Source organism: Typopeltis vanoorti, chromosome 19 (genome assembly GCF_054136105.1).
Source record: "Typopeltis vanoorti isolate ZY-2024b chromosome 19, IOZ_Tvanoo_1.0, whole genome shotgun sequence".
NCBI lineage: Eukaryota > Metazoa > Arthropoda > Arachnida > Uropygi > Thelyphonidae > Typopeltis > Typopeltis vanoorti.
In genome coordinates, this window is record NC_143567.1 from 28,413,190 (window position 1) to 28,438,873 (window position 25,684).

General features: G+C 35.5%; 1 protein-coding gene across 1 annotated transcript in view; it reads left to right on the forward strand.

The window, feature by feature from the left end:
* The window catches only part of LOC150095945 (X-linked retinitis pigmentosa GTPase regulator-like), a 166,165-nt gene that overhangs the window by 128,210 nt on the left and 12,271 nt on the right, over positions 1-25,684 (forward strand). The window contains exons 15-17 of the mRNA XM_090409247.1: positions 1,873-2,022; positions 10,951-10,997; positions 24,331-24,429. Of these exons, the coding sequence (XP_090265373.1) occupies positions 1,873-2,022; positions 10,951-10,997; positions 24,331-24,429 (296 nt within the window). The remainder of the gene's footprint in view (positions 1-1,872; positions 2,023-10,950; positions 10,998-24,330; positions 24,430-25,684) is intronic.

The following is a 25,684-nucleotide window of genomic DNA, read 5'->3' on the forward strand; positions in this document are numbered from 1 at the left end:
GTTCCTTTATTTATATTTCTGTCTAAGTCATTTAAGTAGATGGGAAAAAAGGAGTGGGCTCAAAATGCTGCCTTGAGGGAGTCCCTGCCTTATTTTCACTTTCGTGGAAAAGGTATTATTTATTCTAACTCAAATTGTTCTGTTTCTAAGAAAGTCATAAATCCAGTTTAGAACTTCCCCTTCTTTTCCAATATGACAATGTCTTGGAAAGAGTTTCTGCCTCCACATCTTGTCAAAGGCATTGCTAAAATCTATAAAAGCTGCATGGTGGATTTGGTAGGTTTGATCTGGAAGTTATCTTGAATTGACTGGGTAGAACAGTTGAACAGTTGTTGAGTGATTTCTTCTGAAGGCAGCCTGAAAATGTGGTAGTATATTATTTTTGTTTAGATAGTAATTCAAACATTGAAGTATCATTTTTTCCATCAGTTTGGAATTGAAGTCAGTGAAATTGGTCGATAACTTCCTGATTGGTCTTGAGGTTTGTTAGGCTTCAAAATTGGTATGACTGTGGCTATCTTCCACCTTTTGTTTTAGGCTATTGTTGTATAGGTGGAGTAGCCAATCTAGGGCTAGGGGAGGAAGATGCTTGATCATAATTCCTTGTATGTTATCTGGTTCACATGATTTATTTATATCTAGTCTCTCCAAGGCATCTCTCAATTCAGAGATTGTAAATGGGTCCCAGAATAATAATTTGTTTTTATATTTTGAGGAATTTGCAGCATTTTTCTGCTGTCAAACCTGTTTTGATATTTGATGGTCTTTGCTAGTATTCATCTCTAGTTTGCTTATATTTTGAAAATGAAAGGGCAAGGTATTTGTGATCTCTCCATCTTCAATTTTATATTTCCATAATGGTAAATACACAAATGTGTTTGGATAATAAAAAGTTTGATAAGAAAAAAGTTTGGATAATAGTTTCATACTATTGGGTGGTAGATGGCGTTTGTGTAGTAGCAGTTAGTTATAGTTGGTGGATTGAGTGGTGGAGACAGAGAGTTGTAGAGTAGGTGTCCTCCCTCGATGAGTTCTTGAACTCCCTGGTGGTATCACATAATAATAATAATAATTATAACAACATCTTTAAAAGATGAATTACTCCATAAGATTTTCAAGCTGTTATTATTAAACTTTTTGATTTTGTAATTCATTCTGGATATTTTATGGTTCATATTAAATGGCACCAACAAATTAAAGATACTGCAATGGGAAGTCCTACTCTTGTAGATATTTTATAGAATGCTATGAATGTCTCCTGAGTGATATTTCTCCCAAACCTACATTATGGTACAGGTATGTTGATGACGTCTTCACGGTTTGAAATGGTTCTTTCTGATTTGGAAAAATTTTCTGTCCAAGATTAATTCAGTTCATCATACAATACAGCTCATGTAATAAAAAGAAGAAAACAGTTGGTTAGCTTGTTTGGATCTGTTAGTTATTTGTCAAGAGCAAGTCTTTGCCTCTGTATTTCAGACGAAAGCAAATGCAGAATGTTACATTCATGCACATTGTAATCATTATCCTTGTCAGAATAGTGAGACTATTACAATTTTAATACATTGTGAACATACGTTTATGATTTATAGATGATATAGTACATCGGGAGTTACAATACAGTAACTTTTCTAATAATGTCAGTGAGACCTTAACCTTGTTGCACTTTTTTTTCTATTATTTGTTCCATTTTTTTGTGCTAACCATTCCTGTGATACAGGTGAAAATTATTTTATTCAGTACAATAATATTCTAATCACAACAGTTCATATAGTATTTGTTAACAATAGTATTAATTACTATTTATATATAGTATTAATTAAAGAGTTATTATATGAAGGTGAATCTCCAAAATCTTTCATATAACTTTAGGATCTAAATTTTCCTGGTTTGGATTCAGACGAAAGAAGAGTGACCAGAACAGCAAAGCTGTTGAAAAAAATGACAAAAAGGAATTAGATATTGAAGAGCAGCATTGTGATTCTTTTAACAAGGAAAACAGGAATGCTGAGGAAAAATCTAGTAAGTTGCATTGTCAATAATATTCAAAGATTAAAACAAGAAAAGGTTATTGATTTAATTGTACAAAAGTTATTTGAAAAGTTTATAGCCTAAATAGAAAAGTAATGTGAAATATCTCTCGGAACTACTCATCATCATCAAATTCCTGACATGTATACCTCAAGGGGGTGTACAGGATACGATAGTACTACATGAAAAATTTACATCATTACTAACTTCCTATCTACAATTTTTCTCCAAATCAGTCTGTTACTTGTCAAGACTCCAACATTATCAGATCTTATATTTCTATCGTCTAACGCACTTTGTACCGTATCAATCCACCTATATCTTGGTCTTCCTCTGGGTCGTTTTCCTGCCATCCTGGCAGAGAACACTTGTTTAGCTATCAGACTCTAGTATTGTCAGTTATATATTTCACTTTTCTAGTGCGCCTACTACCTCACTCCATCTAGATCTTGGTCTGTAATTATGCCACCTGGAATGAGCTCTGCTTACACATTTCTAAGTGCTAACGATGTCAAGTTATTATTATTTATACAGGTATTCCATGGAGTCAGAAGACTCATTGTGGGAGACTCACACCATTCATTAACAAAATACCTATTATGCATCACCTTAAATTTTTATTCACTGTTGAGATGCTCACAACCACCTCTTACAATTCATTCCACTCATTCACCACTCCAAGTGTAGAACCTAGTCTGCACACCTTTACTAACCACACTCACAACTTCCAAGCGTGACCCCTTGTTTTCCCCCTACTCCCCATCTATTGAAAAAAAAAATTTTTTTTCAATCTTATGGAATCCCTGTAGTAATTTATAAGTTTCTATCATATCCCCTCTCCTCTACCTGTCAGCCAAACTCTGCAACCACACACCTACAATTTATCCTCATAGGAAACATTCAACAGACCTGTAACCAGTTTAGTTACTTGTCTTTGAATCCTCTCCACCACCTCCTAATCCCCAAGTTCCTTCCTAATATCGTAATTTTTTTAATATGGTTCTGCCATTGATAACATCTGTTTATTCCCCTAATTTTTCTCAAAACTCTCATCTCTCTCTCTCTCTCTCGATCTCACCAACTGTTTTATTTCTAACTCATCTCTGATCCATTAGTAATGCTGGTTTGAACACTGTTTTGTATACTGCTAGTTTAGTGTTACAGCTGATGTTTTCAGAGCTCTGCATTTTCACCTTTTTCTTTTTGAACCAAATTTCTTAGAGTAGTGATTCAGTTTGGTTAAGGAATCTTGTAGACTTGCACAGGATTTATTTAAAAGTATAATATTATTGCATAAAGCTCAGGTTTATACCTCCAATTTTGATATGAAGTCTAAAGCCACTTTCCTTTATAATTAGTCCATATAGATGATAAATAATAATGGAGATGGTGTGCATTTTTGTCTTACACCTGATTTTACATCAAACCATCTTCCTGTACTACTTTCAGTTCTAACTGCTGACTTCCAGCTCAAATATAATGTATTGTTCAATGTAATGTCCCCTTGTGTACTCTGTGTAATTGTAGCATTTTGAATAGCTTTCCTCATGGCACCTTATCATATGCCTTTTCTATATATACAAAACTTAAATATAGATCCTTGTTATATTTCCATGATTTTTCATCTATGTTGTAAACTGAAAATCTAATCCTAACTAAATCTACTTTCTACTACTGTTCTGTCACTTGTTTCATTTAGCAGTCTTTCAAAGTAATTATGCCAGACATCTAGAGTACCTTTATATTCAGTATGTCATTTTTCATTTTCAGTGTTCAGTTTTCACATCACCTTTATCATCTCTGATTCCTCTTACAGTACTCTTTCCTAGTTTTCCCATGACTGTTGTTTAGCTACTTTTACGCATTGCTTTGCTTTCTTACATATTTATCTGCATTCTTTCAGAGCACATACTGACTTACTTGCTAAGAACTTTCAATAAATGAAAAATTTGTAGCCTAAAGTGTAAAGAAGATAGAATTTCGGCATTCTATCTTGATTCTCAAGGCTGTGTATCATTATTTACTACATATAAGTACTTGTAGAAATTTGAAGTTATTCTAGTTTTCTTTCTCCCTTCATCCCCACAAGGCAGATTGTCCCTGGCTATAGTGCAAATATGAGGATGACATGATTTGTGTTCCCTTGCATTTGAAAAGAGTTGGGTTCAAATCTCATCTCTGGGGGGGGTGAGAAACTTGACAAGGGCTTTGAACCAAAAATAAATAAATTGACTAGCTTCATAGAGGTGATAGTAGTGTTTTTCCTCTCAGAAACTCAGGATGTTTATCCTGAGTTTCTGAATACCAGCAAACTGTCCTTAAAATGCACACACAATTAAGGCATGATCTGCCTCGACACCATAAATTGCTTCAACCGTGATTTTAATGAAATTAAACTTTTTTTTGGTGGGGGGAGGATCCAAAGGGACAACATTATCATTTACAAATACTGTCATTTGCAGATACTGATACAAAATGATACATCATTTTGTATCAGTATCTGCAGAAAAAGAACTTAGCACCAAAGTCATCATCCATGAGTTCCTGGAACAGATATTAAGGAAGGATACCCCATCCTAGAACATTGAAGAGGTAGGTTGTTGAATTTTGCGTTGGAAATTCAGTTGAAGATCCTCACTCATTCATTACCAAACAAATTGTTTACAAATTCCAGGATTTAGTAATATCAGATAGACAGTTGACTACTAGGTAATGCAGACATTTAACAAATTTGCAGAAAGCCAAATAGGGTGTTGTCCTGTTTCATCAGGGCAGTGCACAGTCTCATATGTCACTAAGGATGATCACCACCATGCGTGATTGCTGTTTTAAAGTTATTGAACATCTATCCTGTGCACCTGATATTGCTTCGTTAGGCATCCCCCCCCCCCAAAAGCTGCCGCTAACCATTATTTATCAGATAATGAAGTCATCTCTGCTATGGAGGATTTTTTGATCTGTTAGCTGCCAGTTTTGCCATTCATGTTAGAGAACTATTATATCACACTATAAGAAGCACGCTGTAGCTCACCCCTAGAGATCAGTTTTGGTCCATTGTTATTCATTCAAATTCCTTTCCAATGTCATTAATGACATTGGAAAGGAATTTGATTGGATCAACTATTTGCCAATGATGCAAAGATAGGTAGAATAATCAAGAATGTGACTGACATGCATTATACTTGCAGATTATTGTTAGGATTATGCCAGAAGAAACTGATCATGCTAGGGATCTTGGAGTTTTATTAGATAGGAAATTGAAGTTTAGGGACCATATAGCAAAAATTGCAAATACAACTCAGAGGATGGCTGATTGCAATGCTAAAATGAACAAAAATGATAATGATTAGAAGTCATTTTGCTCTTTACAAGGCCCTGATACAACCTCCCTTGGACTATTGGGCATAGATCTGGTCTCCTGGTTTCTGAAGGTAAAGAGGATGCAAAGGATAGTAGTAATGGCAATATTGGGACTGTGGAATGTAGATTGTGAGAATAGATTGAGTAGTTGTGGGGCTGTAGATAATAATAATAATAATGGACATGGATGTTTGTGATTGTTTGTGAAAATACTAGTGGTGGTAGTGGGCAGTAGATGGCATTGGTGTAGATGATGCGTTTCGCTGTAGTTGGTGGATTGAAGGTGAAGACGTTGTAGGGTAGATGCCCTCCCTCGATGAGTCTAACTATCAAATTATGGACTCCTTGGAGGTGTCATGTAATAATAATAATAAACAGGAAAAAGAGTGGTGATATGACAGAGAACTACAAACTTCTGAAAGAGTCATACCAGCAGATGGAATTTTTCATTTTATTTTAGAATACCACAAAAATTTATAAATATAAGACCTTGTAATCACTACACACTCTGCAAGTTATGTTTCCTCCAGGAACATTCATCAGGTTTTGAAATAAAATCTGTATTCTGCTAAGGAGATGCTCTGTCACCAGCCCTGTTCAATCTGCAGTTGAAAAAAGTAATTAGAAACCTAAATGAACAAAGAATGATGGAAATAAGTGGGAGCAACATACTATTGGCTTATGCTGATGACATTGTTATCCTTAGAGACTCTCACAAGGATGTTATACATACTATGTGTAATTTAATCAAGACAAGTAAGCCTATGGGTCTTGTCATAAACTTAGAAAACATTAAATATATGTGCATTTTGAGGGTTCATCAACACTGATCCAACTTGACTGTTGATAATTAGAGCAAGTGGATAATTTTAACTATCTAAAAATCAACTTAACAGCTACAGTGATATGCATCAAGAGATAGTGGAGGTAATTGAGAAGGCCAATCTTGGATATTTTGCAATTTTAGAACTCCTGAAATCTAGAATATTATCAAAAAATTACAAAGAAAAAGTATAAGGTATCTGTGACTGGTATTAACCTGTAGTTGTGAAACATGGTCAACAACAAAGGGAGATAATAGAAAACTAATCACATTCGAAAGAAAAATACTAAGAAATTTTGGACCATCTCCTAATCAACATACTGAACTATATGAACAAAAACATATTGAGGAACTGTGAACCTTCTTTCAAAGAACCGACATCATATCATTTATAAGAAGCAAGAGAATTGAGTGATTTGTTCATGTTTAGAATGCAGATGACTAGTTTGAATCCCGCTGTGAGCATGGATGTTTGTGATTGTCTATGAAATTACTAGTGGTGGTGGTGGGCAGTAGATGGCATTGGTGTAGTTGCAGTTGGTGGATTGAGTGGTGGAGACAGAGAATTGTAGAGTAGGTGCCCTCCCTCGATGAGTCTATGGACTCCCTGGAGGTGTCATGTAATAATAATAAAATTGACAAAAAAAGCCTGCAGGATGACCCCAAACATGATAAATTGATGTGGTAATGAGAGACTTAAGAAAAACTATAAGACAACTGGATGAACACTACACCAGATGTAGCTTATGACAGACACCACTGGTGAAACCTAGTGATGACAGCATTAAACTTAAATGGTCCTTTAAGCTGAAAGAAGAAAGGAATGTACCGCTACCCATGAAATCATTTCTTCACATTTTGTACATTTTATGCTGTTATGGTCAGAACACGAACTGCATTATTTTCGTTTTAATTACTTGCTAGACATATAATCATGGTACTTTTATATGTTGATGTAAACTGCATCTTCTCAGTACAGCAAAATCATAGAGAGAATGTTTGTTTCATCAGGTAACCAAAAAAATTCATGCAGATTTTTCATAATAAAAATTAAACAACTGAAGAAATTTTCATAAAATGTTTCATGCATTAATTTGTTGCAGAGCCTATTGTTTTATTGCAGAACTATCTATTTTGCATGTGATTGTCTAGCACCAAAAGAAGGTGATAATCACTTGGAGAAATGTCAGGGAAATATGGAGGATGAGGAAGTATCTCCCATCCTAAAGCTCAAATCTTCTCACGAGGAAATTTTGCAGTATGAGGTTTTGTATTGTCCTGTAAGAAAAGCACTTTCTTCTGATTAACTAGTCCTGATGGTTTCTGAAGTAACTCATCCTGCACACACTTGAGTTGTATCAAACAGATCTCAGCTGTAATTGTTTGGCCTGCAGTGAGAAACTTGTAGTGGACGATACTGGCTCCAGTCCACCACACACAAAGCATAGTCTTCAGGGGATGAAGTGATGCCTTTGAAGTGTGCGGTACTGGATCGTTTGGTGACAACCAATGATAAGTTCGCTTCCTGTTAGAGTACAAGATCCATTTTTCATCACAAGTGAACAAGTTATGGTATACTATGTTAAAGATACCAAGCAATTTTATAAGCTAGGTTTTAATCCTTTTTCCTAAGTAAGCAAACAGACAAATAAGTCGAGTTTGCTCCTGAACATAGTTCAGGTCTGAGGCAACTCGTGGTAAAGGTGGAGTAGGCTCCGATCACTTTCCTTAGTATTTTCCCCTAATGCAAAGCACATCCCCTTGCGGAGATGTATGATGCTATGCATTAAAGGCAAAGACCACTACCCAGACTGGTTTCGGCCTTACTTGGGAAAAAGGATTGAAACCTAGCTTATAAAATTGCTTGGTATCTTTAACATAGTATATACCTAAGGTAAAAAACTTTCTCCATCTTACTCTCATCCTGAGATTTTTATTTAATAAGATCAAAGTACCTTGTGGCAACTTGTTTAGGTAAAATTTATAAGCTCTGCAGTACTTCAACCTTGGCATTTTTGAATCTGGCCCCCACTGATGAGACCTCAAAAAAGGTCGAAACCAGTCTGAGTAGTGGTCCTTGCCTTTAATGCATAGCATCACACATCTCTGCAAGAGGATGTGTTTTGCATTAGGGGAAAATACTAAGGAAAGTGATCGGAGCTTACTCCACCTGTATCACGAGTTGCCTCAGACCTGAACTATGTTCAGGCACAAACTTGACTTACTTGTCTGTTTGCTTACTTGGGAAAAAGGATTAAAACCTAGCTTATAAAATTGGTTGGTATCTTTAACACAATTACAAGGTTGTGGAATCCAGCGCACATTTTTATCTAGATCTGATGAAAAGCTGTTCCAGTTTGCCTTGGCAAAATTCCAATGTGGCATTGGTGAAGTTTCAGTAATTGGGATTTGAGGGCCCACCTCAATAAGGATAAGGCAGTGTTGGCTGTGTGGGAAGGGCCCCTCTGATTGGTTGTAACAAAACACAAGTCAGGATTGGTGTCACTGTTCCATCTAGTTAAAAGGTGAGTTAAAAGTGCAATTATCCTTGGGATCAAAAATCAGCTGTATGTTGTTTGCATCAGTCCACTTGGTTAGCTTGGCACCATTTGCATCAGTTTCTCTATAACCCCATTGGGTATGATGACTGTTAAAATTTCCAAAACAGCAGGGTGCATTAAGGCTGGCACATTAATTATTTTTAAGTTGTTTACTTCTATGATAATGGCAGATATGTTTAAAACATCACTATCAGAAATGAAATGGACCTTAGTAAGTGAATTTCGGATATAAGTGGCTATCCCATACATCTGATGGTATGTTACTCCTATAAGATTGAAATTTGGAATGGAGCTTCTTTCTCATAGCTGCGACTCATTGTTTGCATGTTTTTCTTGTATGATGGCAGTATCAATTCTATTGTCATTAAGAAGTCTAGTAAGGCATTCACTCTTAGCCTTGCTGATGCTTTCTATATTCAGCTGGCAGACTCTAAGCAATTGTCCAAGGAGCCAAGTCTTAGGGCACTTCTGGTTGGGAGAATTCCTAGTTTCCATCATTGTAACCTAATAAACTATTTGCATATGCATGTACACTAATCCAGGAGATCCTAAGATAATCTGGATGGTCAGGTCATTCTTGCTGTTTAGCATTACCCAGGATGCACCGCATGGAGGCAAGCTAGAGTTGCACCCTGAAATTCATAATAGGTAGTGTGCTAATATGCATAAGATACAATAATATACAAGATGTTTTTACTCGTTTTTTTCTCCGAAAATATAACTTATTTGACAGTGACTTTTACTTAGATTAATCCTCCATCTTTTACTTGTATTCTCAGTACAAATTTGCATACATTGCATGAGATGTTGAGTTGTATACTGACTTCAAGTCTTTACTCCAATGTCATAGCTGAACATTAATAGTGTTTCACCTCCTCTTCATCCGCAAAAAAGGAAGAAATAAAAAAAAGAAAAGAAAAAAGGCATCCCCAGAGAGTACATCCTTTGGATAGTAAAACAGGTGATAGTTGGAGGATGCCAGATGTAGGCTATATGAGCAGGATTAGGAAGATCAGTCTAGCTAAATGTTACAGTTGCATCCCTTGTGTACAAACTGGTGTGAATATGGGTTTTGTCATAGAGGAACTAATTCATGTTTCCGGTGGACCAAACTCCTTGGGTATTTTCTTTTAAATTTTCTGCAACATTCTAAATTGATTGTGATGCCTCTACAAAAAAAAAAAAAAAAGTCCACAAGCAGGACTCCATATTCAGTTCCCTTGACTCTGTTATCATCTTGGCAATGTAATGGTGAACCCATACTTGATCTTCTGTAATAATGCATGACATAAGTCTGCTCATTCTCATAGTGCTGGAGAAGTTCCATACAGATGACTTTCTAGGCTTCTTTGGGTTTGTTGCTCATCATTTTCAGGACCTAATGTGTTCAAACCTTGTTGCATCCTGAGGTTGTTAATGGTAGTTATCATTATTGGTTTTCCAATACTGACTGTACAAACTTGTAATACAGTCATATTACAAGTTATGAAGTGCTGATCAAAGAGACTTCTAAGCCTCCTTGATCAGCATATCAGTGGGACTCTTGTGGTCCCTCATTCATCACTGCTCATCATTAGCTGGCTGTTTTGTGGCTTGTCTCTGATTGTGGTTTCACCTCTTTTAAAGTGTCTAACAATGACATCTAACTATACTCACATCAAGTATACACATTTTTCAGATAGTATGAATTTCAGACTCACATTCTCCGTTCAATCACTGCTTTCTGCTTCTTACAGGCATCTATAATAACTGCTATTTTGAACTTCTTGTGTGCATTGCTCATGTGACTGCAGTGCCATTTGCTTGGTATAATTAGAGGCTGCTACTACTGTCCACTCAACAATATGTGTAAAAGCTTTCTGCTGATCTTGAACTGAAAGAAAAATATGGGATATATTACTTTTGTACCACCCTTCATATATAAATAGATAACATGAAGAAAAATTAGAGCAAAAATTTTGCTTTATGATCTATACTAAAATAAATTTGGTTGAAAGATTTTCTATATAATTAATCCTATAATGCAAACAATAGTAGATTAAGAGCCATGTCATTGCATTGTAGGTTTTCTTCTTATCACTGCCCAATCAGTAACTCTTTTTAGAAAATATATATATACTGTCTGTAAAATTGTATTTTTAAATGAAATGCTTTATGTGCTTATTCTGTTCTTAGGTCCATGTAATGAGGTTACCGTAGAAGACAAACATGCGAAAAAAGTGGTAAGTGAATGTTTTATAATAGCACAAAGAATTGAAGAAATTAACTTAGAGTTTCATCATCATTGGCAGTCACTCATAAATAATTTCTTCTGAACAGTTACTAGTAGGTCCAAAGTTGCTGATTAGGCCAATACATGATTTACAATGCTTTCCACAATCGGTCATGTTCTTCTAGGAAGCAGTGGTTTTCAAGGAATATTGCCTGTGTGATCTGACACTCTTTCTTCATTTTTAAAAAGTGATGGAAACAACAGCTGTATTTTAGTAAAACTTCAGTTTAATATAAACCAAAATAATCACCCGAATTTTTGACCTTCTTAATCAAGGTCATCTGGAGTATACACATATACGTAGAAACAAGCCACGTAACAATCTACGTAGTATGCTAAAGTCTTAGTAATTTGGTCAACTATTAACACTATTGACCGATCTCTGGTGGGAAAAAATCCTTTACTACATCAAAGCTAGAGTCCTGATATTATTATTTGTTGGATTACTAATCATTAAGAGATTTATTAAGCTAGAGAGCAACAAGCTCTCACTCAATTATTCACATAAATTAGAAACAAAATGGTATAGATGGTGGCCAGTAAGGGCTGAAATTATCTTATAGTCCTAAAGTAAGTCTTTGTTGGAGAACTTGAAGAACTTAAGTGAATTGAATGTGTGGCATCCAAATTTTTGGTATTTTAATGCCACTATTATTGTTTAGATTAGGATGGTTGATCACAATTTCACAGGTTTCTCTAAATTTGCATTCACCAGGTTTTTGTATGACGTAAGGAACAAGTACCTTTCCAATCAATTTGATGTAGAGTGTTAAGAGCATTATCTGAGAAGCCTGCTTTACCAAAATTGGTAAATTTAATGTGTCATTTGTGTTCTTTTTTTTACAGATAGGCATTGCATCGAGTTCGACAGAAACGTTAAAACAATACAAAGAACAATGTAAGAAAACAAAGCAGTGCATAAGAGTAGATAAACAAAACTCATGGAAAGACTTTCGTAATAACAGAGAACATAAATAACAGGAAGGCAGCACACTATTCTGGAAGCTATTGAAAAAGCGACAAAAAAGGGTTAAAATAAAAAAAAAGCTGGACAACTAGTTGAGAAATCGTGGGAACATAACAAAGATCTGTATTTAAGTTTTGTAGACCTAGAAAAGGCGTGTGATAAAGTGCCAAAAGAAAAGCTGCAAGAATGCTAAACAGTGTGTAAAACTAGCTAAACAAAAATCATGGGAGGACTTTGGCAAGAATATAGAAAATAAATATCAAGAAGGTGGCAAAATATTCTGGAGGTTGTTGAAGAAGCTTAGGAATGGAGGAAAGAGTGCTGTAAAAGGAGTTAGAGATGATAAATGTGACATGAAAATGGAAGAAAAAGATATCCTTGAAGTATGGAGTAATTACTTTGAAAAACAGCTAAATGAAACAAGCAGTGATGACAGCACAGTAGTAAAAAACACTGACCAGGCATGCAGTCAGAAATACATATCCATACTTGAAGTAGAAAAAGCCATCAAAGGCTTGAAATGTGGAAAGGCAGCAGGAGTAGATGATATTCGACCAGAAATGCTGAAGTATGGTGGTATAAAAGTCTTAGAGTGGCTGCACTGCATAGTTCAGAAAGCCTGGACAGAGGGACGAATTCCCGATGATTGGAGTAGAGCTCTCATAGTACCCATATATAAAAAGGGAAATAAAACAATGTGAGAATTACAGAGGTATTTCCCTACTAAGTGTTCCTGGCAAGATCTATGCAAGTATACTTGAGAAACTGTTGAGAAGAATTGTAGAACAAAAGCTGGGTGAAGAATGAGCTGTATTCAGGCCAAATAGAGGCGGTCATGATTAGATCTTCACTTTACAACAAATAGTCGAGAAAGCATGGGAATATAACAAAGATCTGTATTTAAGTTTTGTCGATTTATGTGAGTTGTAAGTCAGCAGTTAGAATTGAAAGAAGTTCAGGAAGATGGTTTAATGTTAAATCTGGTGTGAGACAAGGATGTACATTATCTATATGAATCACATTATGAAGGAAACTGGTATTAAACATGATATCAAAATTGGAGATGTTAATGTCAGCTCTTTGCTTTAGGCGGATGATGTTATACTTCTAAATAAATCCGCTACAAGTCTACAAGATTCTCTGACTAAATTGAATAACTGTTGTAATAGATATGGTATGAAGGTCGGCAATAAAAAGACAAAGACAATGAAAATAGGCAGAATCATTGAAAATGTAAACTGTGTTGTGAATGGAGAACCTGTGGAACAAGTAAAACATTTCAGCTACTTAGGCATGATTTTTAGTGAAGAGGGTAAATTCAGTATAGAAATAGACAACAGAATCAGCAAAGTTGGTATGGTTGGAAGTCAATTGAATAAATTCATATGGAATAAGAGAGAAATTAGTCGGAACACTAAATTAGCTGTACACAAGACAGTGTTCAAACCAGTTTTAACTTATGGATCTGAGAGCTGGGTCAGAAGTAAAACACCTGACCAAAGACAAGCGACTGCAGATATGAGAGTCCTGAGAAAGATTAGAGGCATGAACAGATGGCATCAATGGCAATATCATATTAAAAATGAGGATATTAGGAAAGAACTTGACATTGTCAGCATCCAGGAATGCGTTAGCAGAGCTAATCTCAGGTGGTATGGTCACTTAAATAGAATGGGAGAGAAAAGATTAGCAAAGCAAGTGTTCTCTGCCAAGTTGGCAGGAAAATGACCCAGAGAAAGACCAAGATATAGGTGGATTGATATAGTACAAAGTGCCTTAGGCGATAGAAATGTAAGATCTGATAACGTTGGAGTCTTGACAAGTAACAGACTGATTTGGAGGAAAATTGTAGATAGGAAGTTAGTAATGATGTAATTTTTTCATGTAGTACTATCATATCTTGTACACCCCTTGAGGGTACATGTCAGGTATTTGATGATGATATTGAAGAAAAGCTATTCAAAACGCTTAAGTTGTATGGTGTCAATGAGGTATTATATCAAGCAATATTTAGTCTTTATTTGAGTTGTAAGTCAGCAGTTACAATTAAAGGAGATACCAGAAGATGATTTGATGTTAAATCAGGCATGAGATAAGGATACATTATTCTCTCTGTTATTCATCATCTATATGGATCACATTATGAAGGAATGTGGTATTAAACCTGTTGTCAGAATTGGAGATGTTAATCTCTGATCTTTACGTTATGCAGATAATGTTATACTTTTAAATAAATCCAGTAAAAGTCTGCAAGATTCCCTGACTAAATTGATTAACTATAGTAATAAACTTCGTATGAAAATCAGCAATTACTAGACAAAAAGACAATGAAAATAGGCAGAAACATTGAAAATATCAACTGTATCGTGAATGGAGAACCTATAGAACAAGTAAAACAATTCAGTTACCTAGGTACAATTTTTAGTGAAAATGATAAATTATTATTATTATTATCAACACCCGACCTCCATGGAGTCAGAGACTCATCGTGGGAAGTACTCACTATTGCATACAATGCTCATCCAACCTCGTCTTAAACTGATTGAATGTGTCCGCATCCACAACACACTTAAGCAATGCATTCCACTCACTAACCACCATCCATGCAAAGAACCTGCTTCTCAATCCTTTGCTCAAACCCTCCTCATATAGTTTCCAGCAATGGCCTCTTGTTTTACTTCCCTCTCCAATTCTATGAAAAATCTCTTCCATTTCTACCTGATAACAGCCCCTGACCAGTTTATATGTTTCAATCATATTCCCCCCTCCTTTTCTCCTATTCATGAGGCTCTGCAACTTACATCCTCTCAATCTGTCCTTGTACTCCACATTTCAAAGACCACTGACTACCTTTGTGAATCTTCTCTGTACCCTTTCCAACATATTCTCATCACCATGAAAACCCAGGTGCTTAAGGGTCAAAGCTGTATAACTGAGAGGAGACCTCCACATGACCATTAAAGGAATGCAGAGAACCGACCAAGGCTTCTGACCTAATGTCCAATCCTCACCTCCTTGTGGTGCACCCTGTTGGGTATCTATCTGAATACTGAACGAACGAGGATGGGCTGGCAATTTGGGATTTATCTGACCAAATTGTATTCCTATTGGTTAAACCAAAATACAAAATGATGGTACAACATGACAAAATTTCATGCCGGCTGGGGCGTCGCCTGGTTAAACAAGGTCCCCGTTGTTTTCGCCAGGGAACCACCAGGGCGAACAGTGAAAAGTCAGCTACTGGAACAAATCTGAAAACACACCCCAACTCAATATCACCAGAGTTAAAGATCGGTACAATCAACATAAGAAGCCTGAATGGCAAAGAAATGGAGCTAGCGGAGGAATTAGATATGTACCAGATCGACATAATAGGGGTGACTGAAACAAAAAAAAACAAAAATTGGTGAGATCTTTCTGAGCAATAAATACAAAATGTTATATTCAGGCAATGACAATCAAGGAAAAGAAGGAGTAGCCATAGTATTCAACACAAAATACGAGGCTCAACTTCTTGAATGTCAGGCAGTGTCAAGTAGAGAGTGATTTGGCCAAATATCAGAATGGGGAACTGGACAGTGAGACATTTGTGCCTATGGTCCCACAGGAGGTTCTACTAAGGTAGAAGTGGCGGAATTTTTTGAGGCTCTAGAGAAAACTACTGACACAATGAAAAAGGAAAAGTTGGTCCTTGTTGGAGATCTAAATAGCAGAGTAGGAAGTGATTGTCAGACATACAAAAATATTTTGGAAAAATTTGGAGAAAAGAGCAAAGTTAATGATAATGGCAAATATCTGTTGGATTTCTGCTCAGGACATGGACTGGTTATTACTAACACCATGTTCCAACATAAAAATGTGCACAAATTCACATGGAGAGAAGAGGCAAGGAATAAGAAAAGTCTCATTGACTATGTTATTGTTGATAGTGATGTTTTCTCCCTGGCGCAGGACACCAGAGTGTACAGAGGATTTGAAATTTGAAGTGATCACTATTTAGTCTTGAGCAGGATAAAATTGAATTTCATATTGAAAAGAATGACATGTAAGAAAGTTTTAAAGCAAATAAAAGTTGAGCAGCTCTCAGATGTGAACTGTAGACTAAAATATACAAAGATTATTGATGGAAAAATGAAAGAGTTCGAGAACAGGAACCAAACCTTGGAGATTCATTCGCAAGCCTTGAAGAAAACCTTGATTGATTCAGCTAGAGAGGCATGTGGTGAAGTTGTCTGCAAGGATAGAAAAATTAGAACTCCATGTTGGACGCAGGAAGTTAAAGAGGCAGTGAAGGAAAAGAAGAAAGCATATCAAAGGTTCCTGGCAAATAAGTCAGCTTGTGCTCTTAGAGAATACAGAGACAAATGTAAGAAAGCTAAACACTGTGTAAAAGTAGCTAAACAAAAGTCATGGGAGGACTTTGGCAGGAACATAGAAAATAAATATCAAGAAGGTGGCAAAATATTCTGGAGATTGTTGAAGAAGCTTAGTAATGAGGAAAGAGTGCTGTAAAAGGAGTTAGAGATGATAAAGGTGACATGAAAACGGGAGAAAAAGATATAAATAGAGGCTGTCAGGATCAGATCTTCACCTTACGACAAATAGTGGAGAAATCATGGGAATATAACAAAGATCTGTATTTAAGTTTTGTCGATTTGGAAAAGGCATATGACAAGGTGCCAAAAGAGAAGCTATTCAATATGCTACAGTTATATTGTGTCAATGGGGCATTATATCAAGCAATACTTAGTCTTTATTTGAGTTGTAAGTCAGCAGTTAGAATTGAAGGATGTACAGGAAGATGGTTTAATGTTAAAACTGGTGTGAGACAAGGATGTACATAATCCCCTCTGTTATTCATAATCTATATGGATCACTTTATGAAGGAAAGTGGTATTAAACATGATATCAAAATTGGAGATGTTAATGTCAGCTCTTTGCTTTATGTGGACGATGTTATACTTCTAAATAAATCCGCTACAAGTCTGCAAGATTCTCTGACTAAATTGAATAGCTGTTGTAATAGATATGGTATGAAGTTCGGCAATAAAAAAACAAAGACAATGAAAATAGGCAGAATCATTGAAAATATCAACTTTGTTGTGAATGGAGAACCTGTTGAACAAGTAAAACATTTCAGCTACTTAGGCACTATTTTTAGTGAAGATGGTAAATTAAATATGGAAATAGACAACAGAATCAACAAAGCTGGTATGGTAGGAAGTCAATTGAATAAATTCATATGGAATAAGACAGAAATTATTCAGAACATTAAATTAGCTGTATGCAAGACAGTGTTCAAACCAGGTTTAACTTATGGATCTGAGAGCTGGGTCAGAAGTAAAACTCTTGACCAAAGATTGGAGACCACAGATATGAGAGACCTGAGAAAGATTAGAGGCGTGAACGGATGGCATGAAGCAATATCATATTAAAATCGAGAATATTAGGAAAGAACTTGACATTGTCAGCATCTAGGAATGTGTTAGCAGAGCTAATCTCAGGTGGTATGGTCACTTAAACAGAATGGGCGAGTAAAGATTGGCAAAACAAGTGTTCTCTGCCAAGTTGGCAGGAAAACGACTCAGAGGAAGACCAAGATATAGGTGGATTGATACAGTAAAAAGTGCCATAGACGACAAAAATATAAGATCTGATGATGTTGGAGTCTTGACAGATAACAGATTGATTCGGAGGAAACTTGTTGATAGGAAGTTTGTAGTGATGTAAATTTTTCATGTAGTACTATCATATCCTGTACACCCCTTGAGGGTACATGTCAGGAATTTGATGATGATGATACCAGCGACCAAATCTGTGCACACTAATCCATATGAGGCTTGATCAAGGCCTTATACAATGGAATCATAACCTCTATTTTTCTGCATGTCAGGGTTCTCCGCATCATTGCCATTATTCAATGTGATGTCCACAACTTGTGCAATGTGGTCCCTGAATTTCAGGTCCTTATCCATCATCACACCTAGATCTCTCATCTCAAATATGGAAATAGACAACAGAATCAACAAGGTCAGTATAGTAGGAAGTCAACTGAATAAATTTATATGGAATAAGAGAGAAATTAGTCAAAACACAAAATTAGCTGTATACAAGACAGTATTCAAGCTAATTTTAACTTATGGATCTGAGAGCTGGTCAGAAGTAAAACACTTGACTAAAGACTAGTGACCACAGATATGAGAGTCCTGAGAAATATTAGGGACATGAACAGATGGCATCAATGGCAATATCATAATAAAAAACGAGTATATTATTAATGAACTTGACATTGTCAGCATCCAGGAATGCGTTAACAGAGCTAATCTCAGGTGGTATGGTCACTTATTCAGAATGGGAGAGAGGAAAGATTGGCAAAACAAGTATTCTCTGCCAAGTTGGCAGGAAAAAACTCCAAGAGGAAGATTAAGATATAGGTGGATTGATACAGTAAATAGTGCCTTAGATGACAAAAATATAAGATCTGATGATGTTGGAGTCTTGACAGATAACAGATTGATTTGGAGGAAACTTGTTGATAGGAAGTTAATAATGATGTAAGTTCTTCATATAGTACTATCGTAATATCCTGTACACCCCTCGAGGGTGCATGTCAGGAATTTGAAGATGATGATGATATCTAAAAAAAAGGATATGACAAGCTTTTCACAATGCTGCAGTTTTATGTGAATGGAACTTTATTTAGAGCAATACATAGTCTATATTTTAGGTGAAAGTTAGCAGTTAGAATTGAAGAAAACACATAAAGGTATTTGATGTAAAATCAGGTGTGAAACATGGATGCACTCTATCTCCAGTCTTATTCCAGGAGATAGTGCATCAAATTGATTAAATGAAAGTATCATTAAAACATTATCAGAATTGGAGATATTAAACTTAGCCCTTTGCTTTATGCTGATGATGTAGGAGCTGTAGCAAATTTGTCATGAAAATTAGCAGTAACAAAGGCCAGAACTTTGAAAATAGGTAGGAAACATTGAAATCTTCAGCTGTTCTCAATAGAGAACTTCCAGAAGAAGTAAATCATTTTAGCTATTTAGGCACAATATTTAGTGAAGATGGCAAATTAAATATGGAAATAGATAATAGAATAAGCAAAGCTGTATGTTATGGAACCATTGGAATAAATGTATGTGAAATAAGAGATTAATTAGCCAAAACACTTAAACTAGCAGTGTGTGTGTGTGTAAGACAATGTTCAAACCAGTTTTAAGTTTGCGATCTGAAAGTTGGGTTAGAAATGAAGCACCTGATCAGAGATTAAGGACTAGAGATATGAGAATTCTGAGAAAAATTGGGGAATGAACAGTGTGTGTCAAGGGCATAATGATGTTAAAAATGAAGATATTAGGAAGGATCTCAACATTTTTTAGCATTGAGGAATACATGAGTAGAGGTAACTAAATTAGTATGATCACTTAAACAGAACTAAAAAAGGAAATGCTAGCAAAACATTTGCTAACATTTCCTTTTCCATTCTGCTGGATGCTAGATTCCGAGATAGATGGCTAGAAAAAGACCTAAAGAAGGACTAAGGTTTAGGTGGATTGATTATTATTATTAACATCTGACCTCAATGGAATCAGAGACTCAATTTGGGCAGTACACAATATAACACACAAAACTCATCCAACCTTAAACTGATTCAGTGTGTGTAAATTCACAACACACTTAGACAGTGCATTCCACTCACCAACCATGCACCATGCAAAGAACCTACTCCTGACTCCTTTGCTCACACCCTCCTTATACAGTTTCCAGGAGTGGCCTTTTGTTCTATCTCCCTCTTCCATTATATTGCCAGCCTGGCTGGCTGAGTGGTTAGCGTATCTGCTCTCCAGCCAAAAGGCTATGGGTTTGAATCCTGCTGTGGGCATGGATGTTTGTGATTGTCTGTGGACATACCAGTGGTGGTGGTCGGCAGTAGATGGCGTTGGTGTAGTTGTGGTCAGCGCCATTATTATTTGACACCTCCAGGGAGTCTATAGACTCATCGAGGGAGGGCACCTGCTCTATAACTCTTTCTCCCTGGAGGTGTCAAATAATAATAATATGAAAAATTTCTGCCATGTTAACCTGATAACAACCCCTGACCAACTTATATGTCTCAAATCTGTGCAAAGTAATCCACACGAGCCTGATCAAGGCTTTATACCGTGGAATTATCTCTTTATTTCTTCATGCCAAGATCTTCTGCATTGCTGTCATTATTCGATGTGGTGACTTCACAACTTGTTCAATGTGAAGGACAAGGCCCTGAAATCCCCTGAATTTCAGGTGCTTGTCCTCCACCACTCCCATATCGATATGGTTAGTGTGTTATTGGAATTCTCAGGATTGATGTGGTTAGAACTAGTAATGGAATAATTTGAAGTAAAATTGTTGATGTAATGTTAGTAATAATGAAAAATTAATGATGTTGTATTCCCATAGTATTTTATACAGAGCTTTATATATATATATGTGTGTATTTATCTATTCAAGATACCAAGTGATTTTATATGAACTTGGTTTTTAATCCTGTTTCCCAAAAAAGCAAACAAGAAAGTCAAGTTTGCGCCTGCAAGTACTGCAAGTCTAAGGCAACTGATCCCTTAAGGTAGTGCCAGTCGAGGCAACTCGTGGTAAAGGTGGATAAAGTTCTGATCACTATTCTTAGTCTTTTTCTCTAATGTAAAGCAAGTCATCTTATGGAGATGTATATTCATAGGTCTGGCTCCCACTGACGAGAGCTCAACAAAGGTCTAAACCGGTATGGGTAATGAACATTACCTTTAATGTTTAGCATCATACATCTCCGCAAGGGGATGTGCTTTACATTAGAGAAAAATACTAAGAATAGTGATCAGAGCTTTATCCACCTTTACCACGAGTTGCCTCGACTGGCACTACCTTAGGAATCAGTTGCCTTAGACTTGCAGGCGCAAACTTGACTTTCTTGTTTGCTTTTTTGGGAAACAGGATTAAAAACCAAGTTCATATAAAATCACTTGGTATCTTGAATACATAATATATATCCAAGTTAAAACTTTCTACATATATATGTGTGTAGAAAGATTTAATGACTAAACATAGATTTAGTCATTAAATTTATGTTTTTAATATATATATATATATATATATATATATATATATAGTGAATAGCTGTTGTAATAGATATGGTATGAAGGTCAGCAATAAAAAGACAAAGACAATGAAAATAGGCAGAATCATTGAAAATGTCAACTGTGTTGTGAATGGAGAACCTGTAGAACAAGTAAAACATTTCAGCTACTTAGGCACGATTTTTACCGAAGATGGTAAATTAAATATAGAAATAGACAACAGAATCAGCAAATCCTTAAACGTGTGGACAGACTTATGTGTTCGTCGAACATGTTGTTTATTATTTTAACGGTATAATCCGGAAATATCATTATGGGAAGTCGGGCCTAGCAGACCATGCTCTGGATACCCCTGCACACAGGATCAACTGGAAAAACACAAAAGTACTACACAGAAACCCATATAAATCAGAGAGATTGTTCTTAGAGGCGACAGAAGCCCTAAAACATACCCCAAATCTCAACAAATATGGCTGTATTAACTTGCCGAAGATCTGGGAGACAGTCATATTAAGGAAAAACTAGCACTTTTCTAGGACTCTAGCAATATATGATAGCGTTTTTTTTTTTTTTTTTTTTTTTTTTTTTTTTTTTTTTTTTTTCAGATAGAGGGCGCCAAAATCAGGACTCTAGTCTTTGTGTTGCTGCTACAATTTTGTTAATGTACACCATGTTGTTTTAGTCTCGCGTATTGTGACAAACAGTGTTTTTGTGCTCTGAAGATGCTGGTTATAATACCAGCGAAATATCAGCATCAAGTTAATAAATTAATTATTTACTTAGTTTCTGTGTTCTATTATACCGTTAAAATAATAAACAACAGAATCAGCAAAGCTGGTATGGTGGGAAGTCAATTGAATAAATTCATATGGAATAAGAAAGAAATTAGTCGGAACACTAAATTAGCTGTATACAAGACAGTGTTCAAACCAGTTTTAACTTATCGATCTGAGAGCTGGGTCAGAAGTAAAACACTTGAACAAAGACTAGAGACCGCAGATATGAGAGTCCTGAGAAAGATTAGAGGCGTGAACAGATGGCATCAATGGCAATATCATATTAAAAATGAGGATATTAGGAAAGAACTTGACATTGTCAACATCCAGGAATGCGTTAGCAGAGCTAATCTCAGGTGGTATGGTCACTTAAATAGAATGGGAGAGGAAAGATTAGCAAAACAAGTGTTCTCTGCCAAGTTGGCAGGTAAACGACCCAGAGGAAGACCAAGATAGGGGTGGATTGATACGGTACAAAGTGCCTTAGACGATAGAAATATAAGATCTGATAATGTTGGAGTCTTGACAAGTAATAGACTGATTTGGAGGAAAATTGTAGATAGGAAGTTAGTAATGATGTAATTTTTTCATATAGTACTGTCATATCCTGTACACCCCTTGAGGGTACATGGCAGGAATTTGATGATGATATATATATATATCAGGAAATTGAGGATGATGATAAAAAATTTCAATTTCTGATTTAGAATTTTTATTTTTTTCCTAAATTTTGGATTTTAATGGTACAGTCTGCATGTGTTTTTAGTTCATTCTGATTTGAAATGATATTAATTTAAACTAATGTATCATTTTGAAATTGGTGCATCAGATGAGGAAATTACTAAGACAAAGCCATGTTGTCTCCCATAAAGTGTCATATTTCTCTCCATACCTTTCTGAATTCTGCCCTTAGTGAACTTTTCCCTCGATTTTAATTTTTATAATTTCATGCTCTTCTTTTTTGTGTCTCTTATTGTTTTTTTTTTTTTGTACTTTTTCATGCTATAATTTTGTGTGTTTTATATGGTTCTTGCCAATCTTTTGTTATTCTATTGTTAGTGTTTTTATGTCCCACATTTTTTTTTCTGTTTCCCCATGATATTTGTTCTGTTTCTTGTGATTTCTTTTATTTCCTACGTTCTCTTTTTTTTTTTTTTAAGTTTTATTTTCTGCAGTTTGTTTTGACCTGTTTTCTGCTATTTTCCTTTGTGCTCTGTAATTATTCTATGATTTGCAATTATTTCTTTTATCTGATGATTGTCAGGTCATTTGCTAGTAAATTCAATTGGCTATCATTAGGGTTTTGAGCTTTTACTGTTTGTAATAGTGAGCTTAAAATGGCATTGTTTCTGTGGAGTTTAGGCTGGGAATTTTTTCTGTAAGTCATAACAATACATCTTCTCATAATAATGGTGTTTGCTGTAATGTGCATTGCTGCTGTAATTCCAAATTGATATAAATATATCATATTATGAGGGATCCTGACACTATTGCAGAAATGAAAAGGAGAGTTGAATCGGAAAGATGACACAGAAGTCTGAGATTATAAACAATCACCATAATCACCATTTTATGTAATTCATCAATGAATAATCCGCAACTGTAGTCATTTTCAAACAGAAATCCAGTAGATTTATTACTCTGGATGACATAATTCCAAGAAAATCCACCCTTCTTATCCCCCCCCCCCCATATCCTATTTAAAAAAAATATAAAAATAACAAAATCAGAATCATCATTGACTTGGCATTCCATTCAACTAGTTCAAATAGTTAATGTTCCTGTTAATTGCAAATTAACAGGAACACTAACATACTCTGGAACTATTTTGACTCAAATTGACCCATCAGCCATAAACAATTGCTAAGTATTTCTCCTTTCCCAAGTTATGTGCATACCCAAGAGATGTTACAGCCATTCCTTATATAGCCTGTTGAAATTCTGTAGGCTTTCTTATTATAGTGTTTTTCAGAGGGCAGCATAGTAGCTGAAACCCGTACTTTACTATGTTCATAAACATACATAGCTCAGGTAATTTTTTATAATCTGTGAGTTATACATCATCCTCCTTTCCAATTTATGTACACTTTATCCCTTCCTCAATAATGTCATGTTCCTTGCAAACATACAAACAAGGATTCTTTAACTTAAATATAAGATGGAGAGAAATAGCAAATAGAGACTAGACTAGCAAAGATGCTCAAAAAATATAGGCTAATTAATTAATTATGTAATTAATAAAAAAAGCAATAGTAAATAAATTTAATTAATAATTAAAATAATATTCTGAGCAACATATTTGTAATATTTGCATTTAGCTTCATACTGTTTCATACTTCATGCATAGTTTCATACTCCAAAATTAAAATAGCCTTGCTACTAATCTAAATAGTTTCATTGTGCTTTTTTTTTTCTCAGAAAAATGAAAGTGAAAACCAAAACAGCAAAGTAGAAGAAGAAGGGAAAGTATCTAGTCCTGCCCACCACTCTTCAAAGAACCACGTAAATGGCAATAAGGTATTTATGTTAAATGCTACAATGCTATGACAGATACAGGGTGTTCGGGATAAATTTGACAGTTTCGTAAGGAAAAAGAAAATCTTCTTTGTATCTATTAAATTTAATGAATTGACAAAAAAACATTACAGGCAGAGTTAATTACAATACTATCAACAAGATTTACTCAAAATAACCACCATTAGCATCGATCACAGCTTCAATTCTGCTTCGGAACCTCGAACAAGCTGATGCTACAGTCTCCCTGGGAAGGGCCGCAAAAACTGTTTTAATTTTATCCATTAACTGGGCTTTTGTATTACTGGAAGTGCGATTGGTGTCTTTTTCAACTGCGCCCCATACAAAATAATCCATGGGGTTAAGGTCTGGGGAGTTTGGAGGCCAAACATTTGGACTGGTGAAGTCGTAGAAATTTTCAGACAACCATTTTTGACTTTTCCCAGAGGTGTGGCAAGGGGCCAAATCCTGCTGCCATACATACGGCCTACCATTGGCTACCCTTGTTATCCAGGGCTTGACTACAGTTAGCAACTCCACGAACAAAGCCCGAATTCCAATGCCAGGGTTCTTCAACACCTGTTCCTGCAGATTTGCGAGGAATTCTGCTGTACGAACGCAATCAGATCGTCTGCTAGGGATCTTTCTTCTTGCTACATCCTCGTAGTCACCATTGCAAGTCTCTAGTTCATGCCTGATTGTTTTTACTGTATTCAGGGAGCATTGGGCAGCAGTCGTAATATCCTTATTTTGATGGCGGGCACGAATCATCATGATACAAGTTATTCTCTTCCATGATTCAGGTGGGTTCCAGCTATCCATCCTTTCTGACATCTTGTATATGAATGAAGAAGGGTCCAAACTTTTAAATGAAGAGAAGTGTGTGTTAATACATGTAACTTACGGAAAAATATAATTAATTATAAATATGTCAAATTTATCCCGAACACCCTGTATATTTATGCTATAATAATACAATACAATACAAATAATATAATGTAATACAAATCAGCAAACATCATAGCAAATGCATGTTTTCCATTGTTATTCTTGTTTTTCAAATATTTCATTTATATATGTTACCTGTTAATAATGTTAATATTTTAGTTTATTTATGTATTTCTTCTGATGATGTGAAACACAAGAATTTTCATTACGTGGAGTAGTCAATAAATTATTTTATCCCATCTATCTCTTTAGTGTGAAAAGAATGCCAGCAAAAGCATTTCTAGCAATACTGTAATACTATTGCAAATAT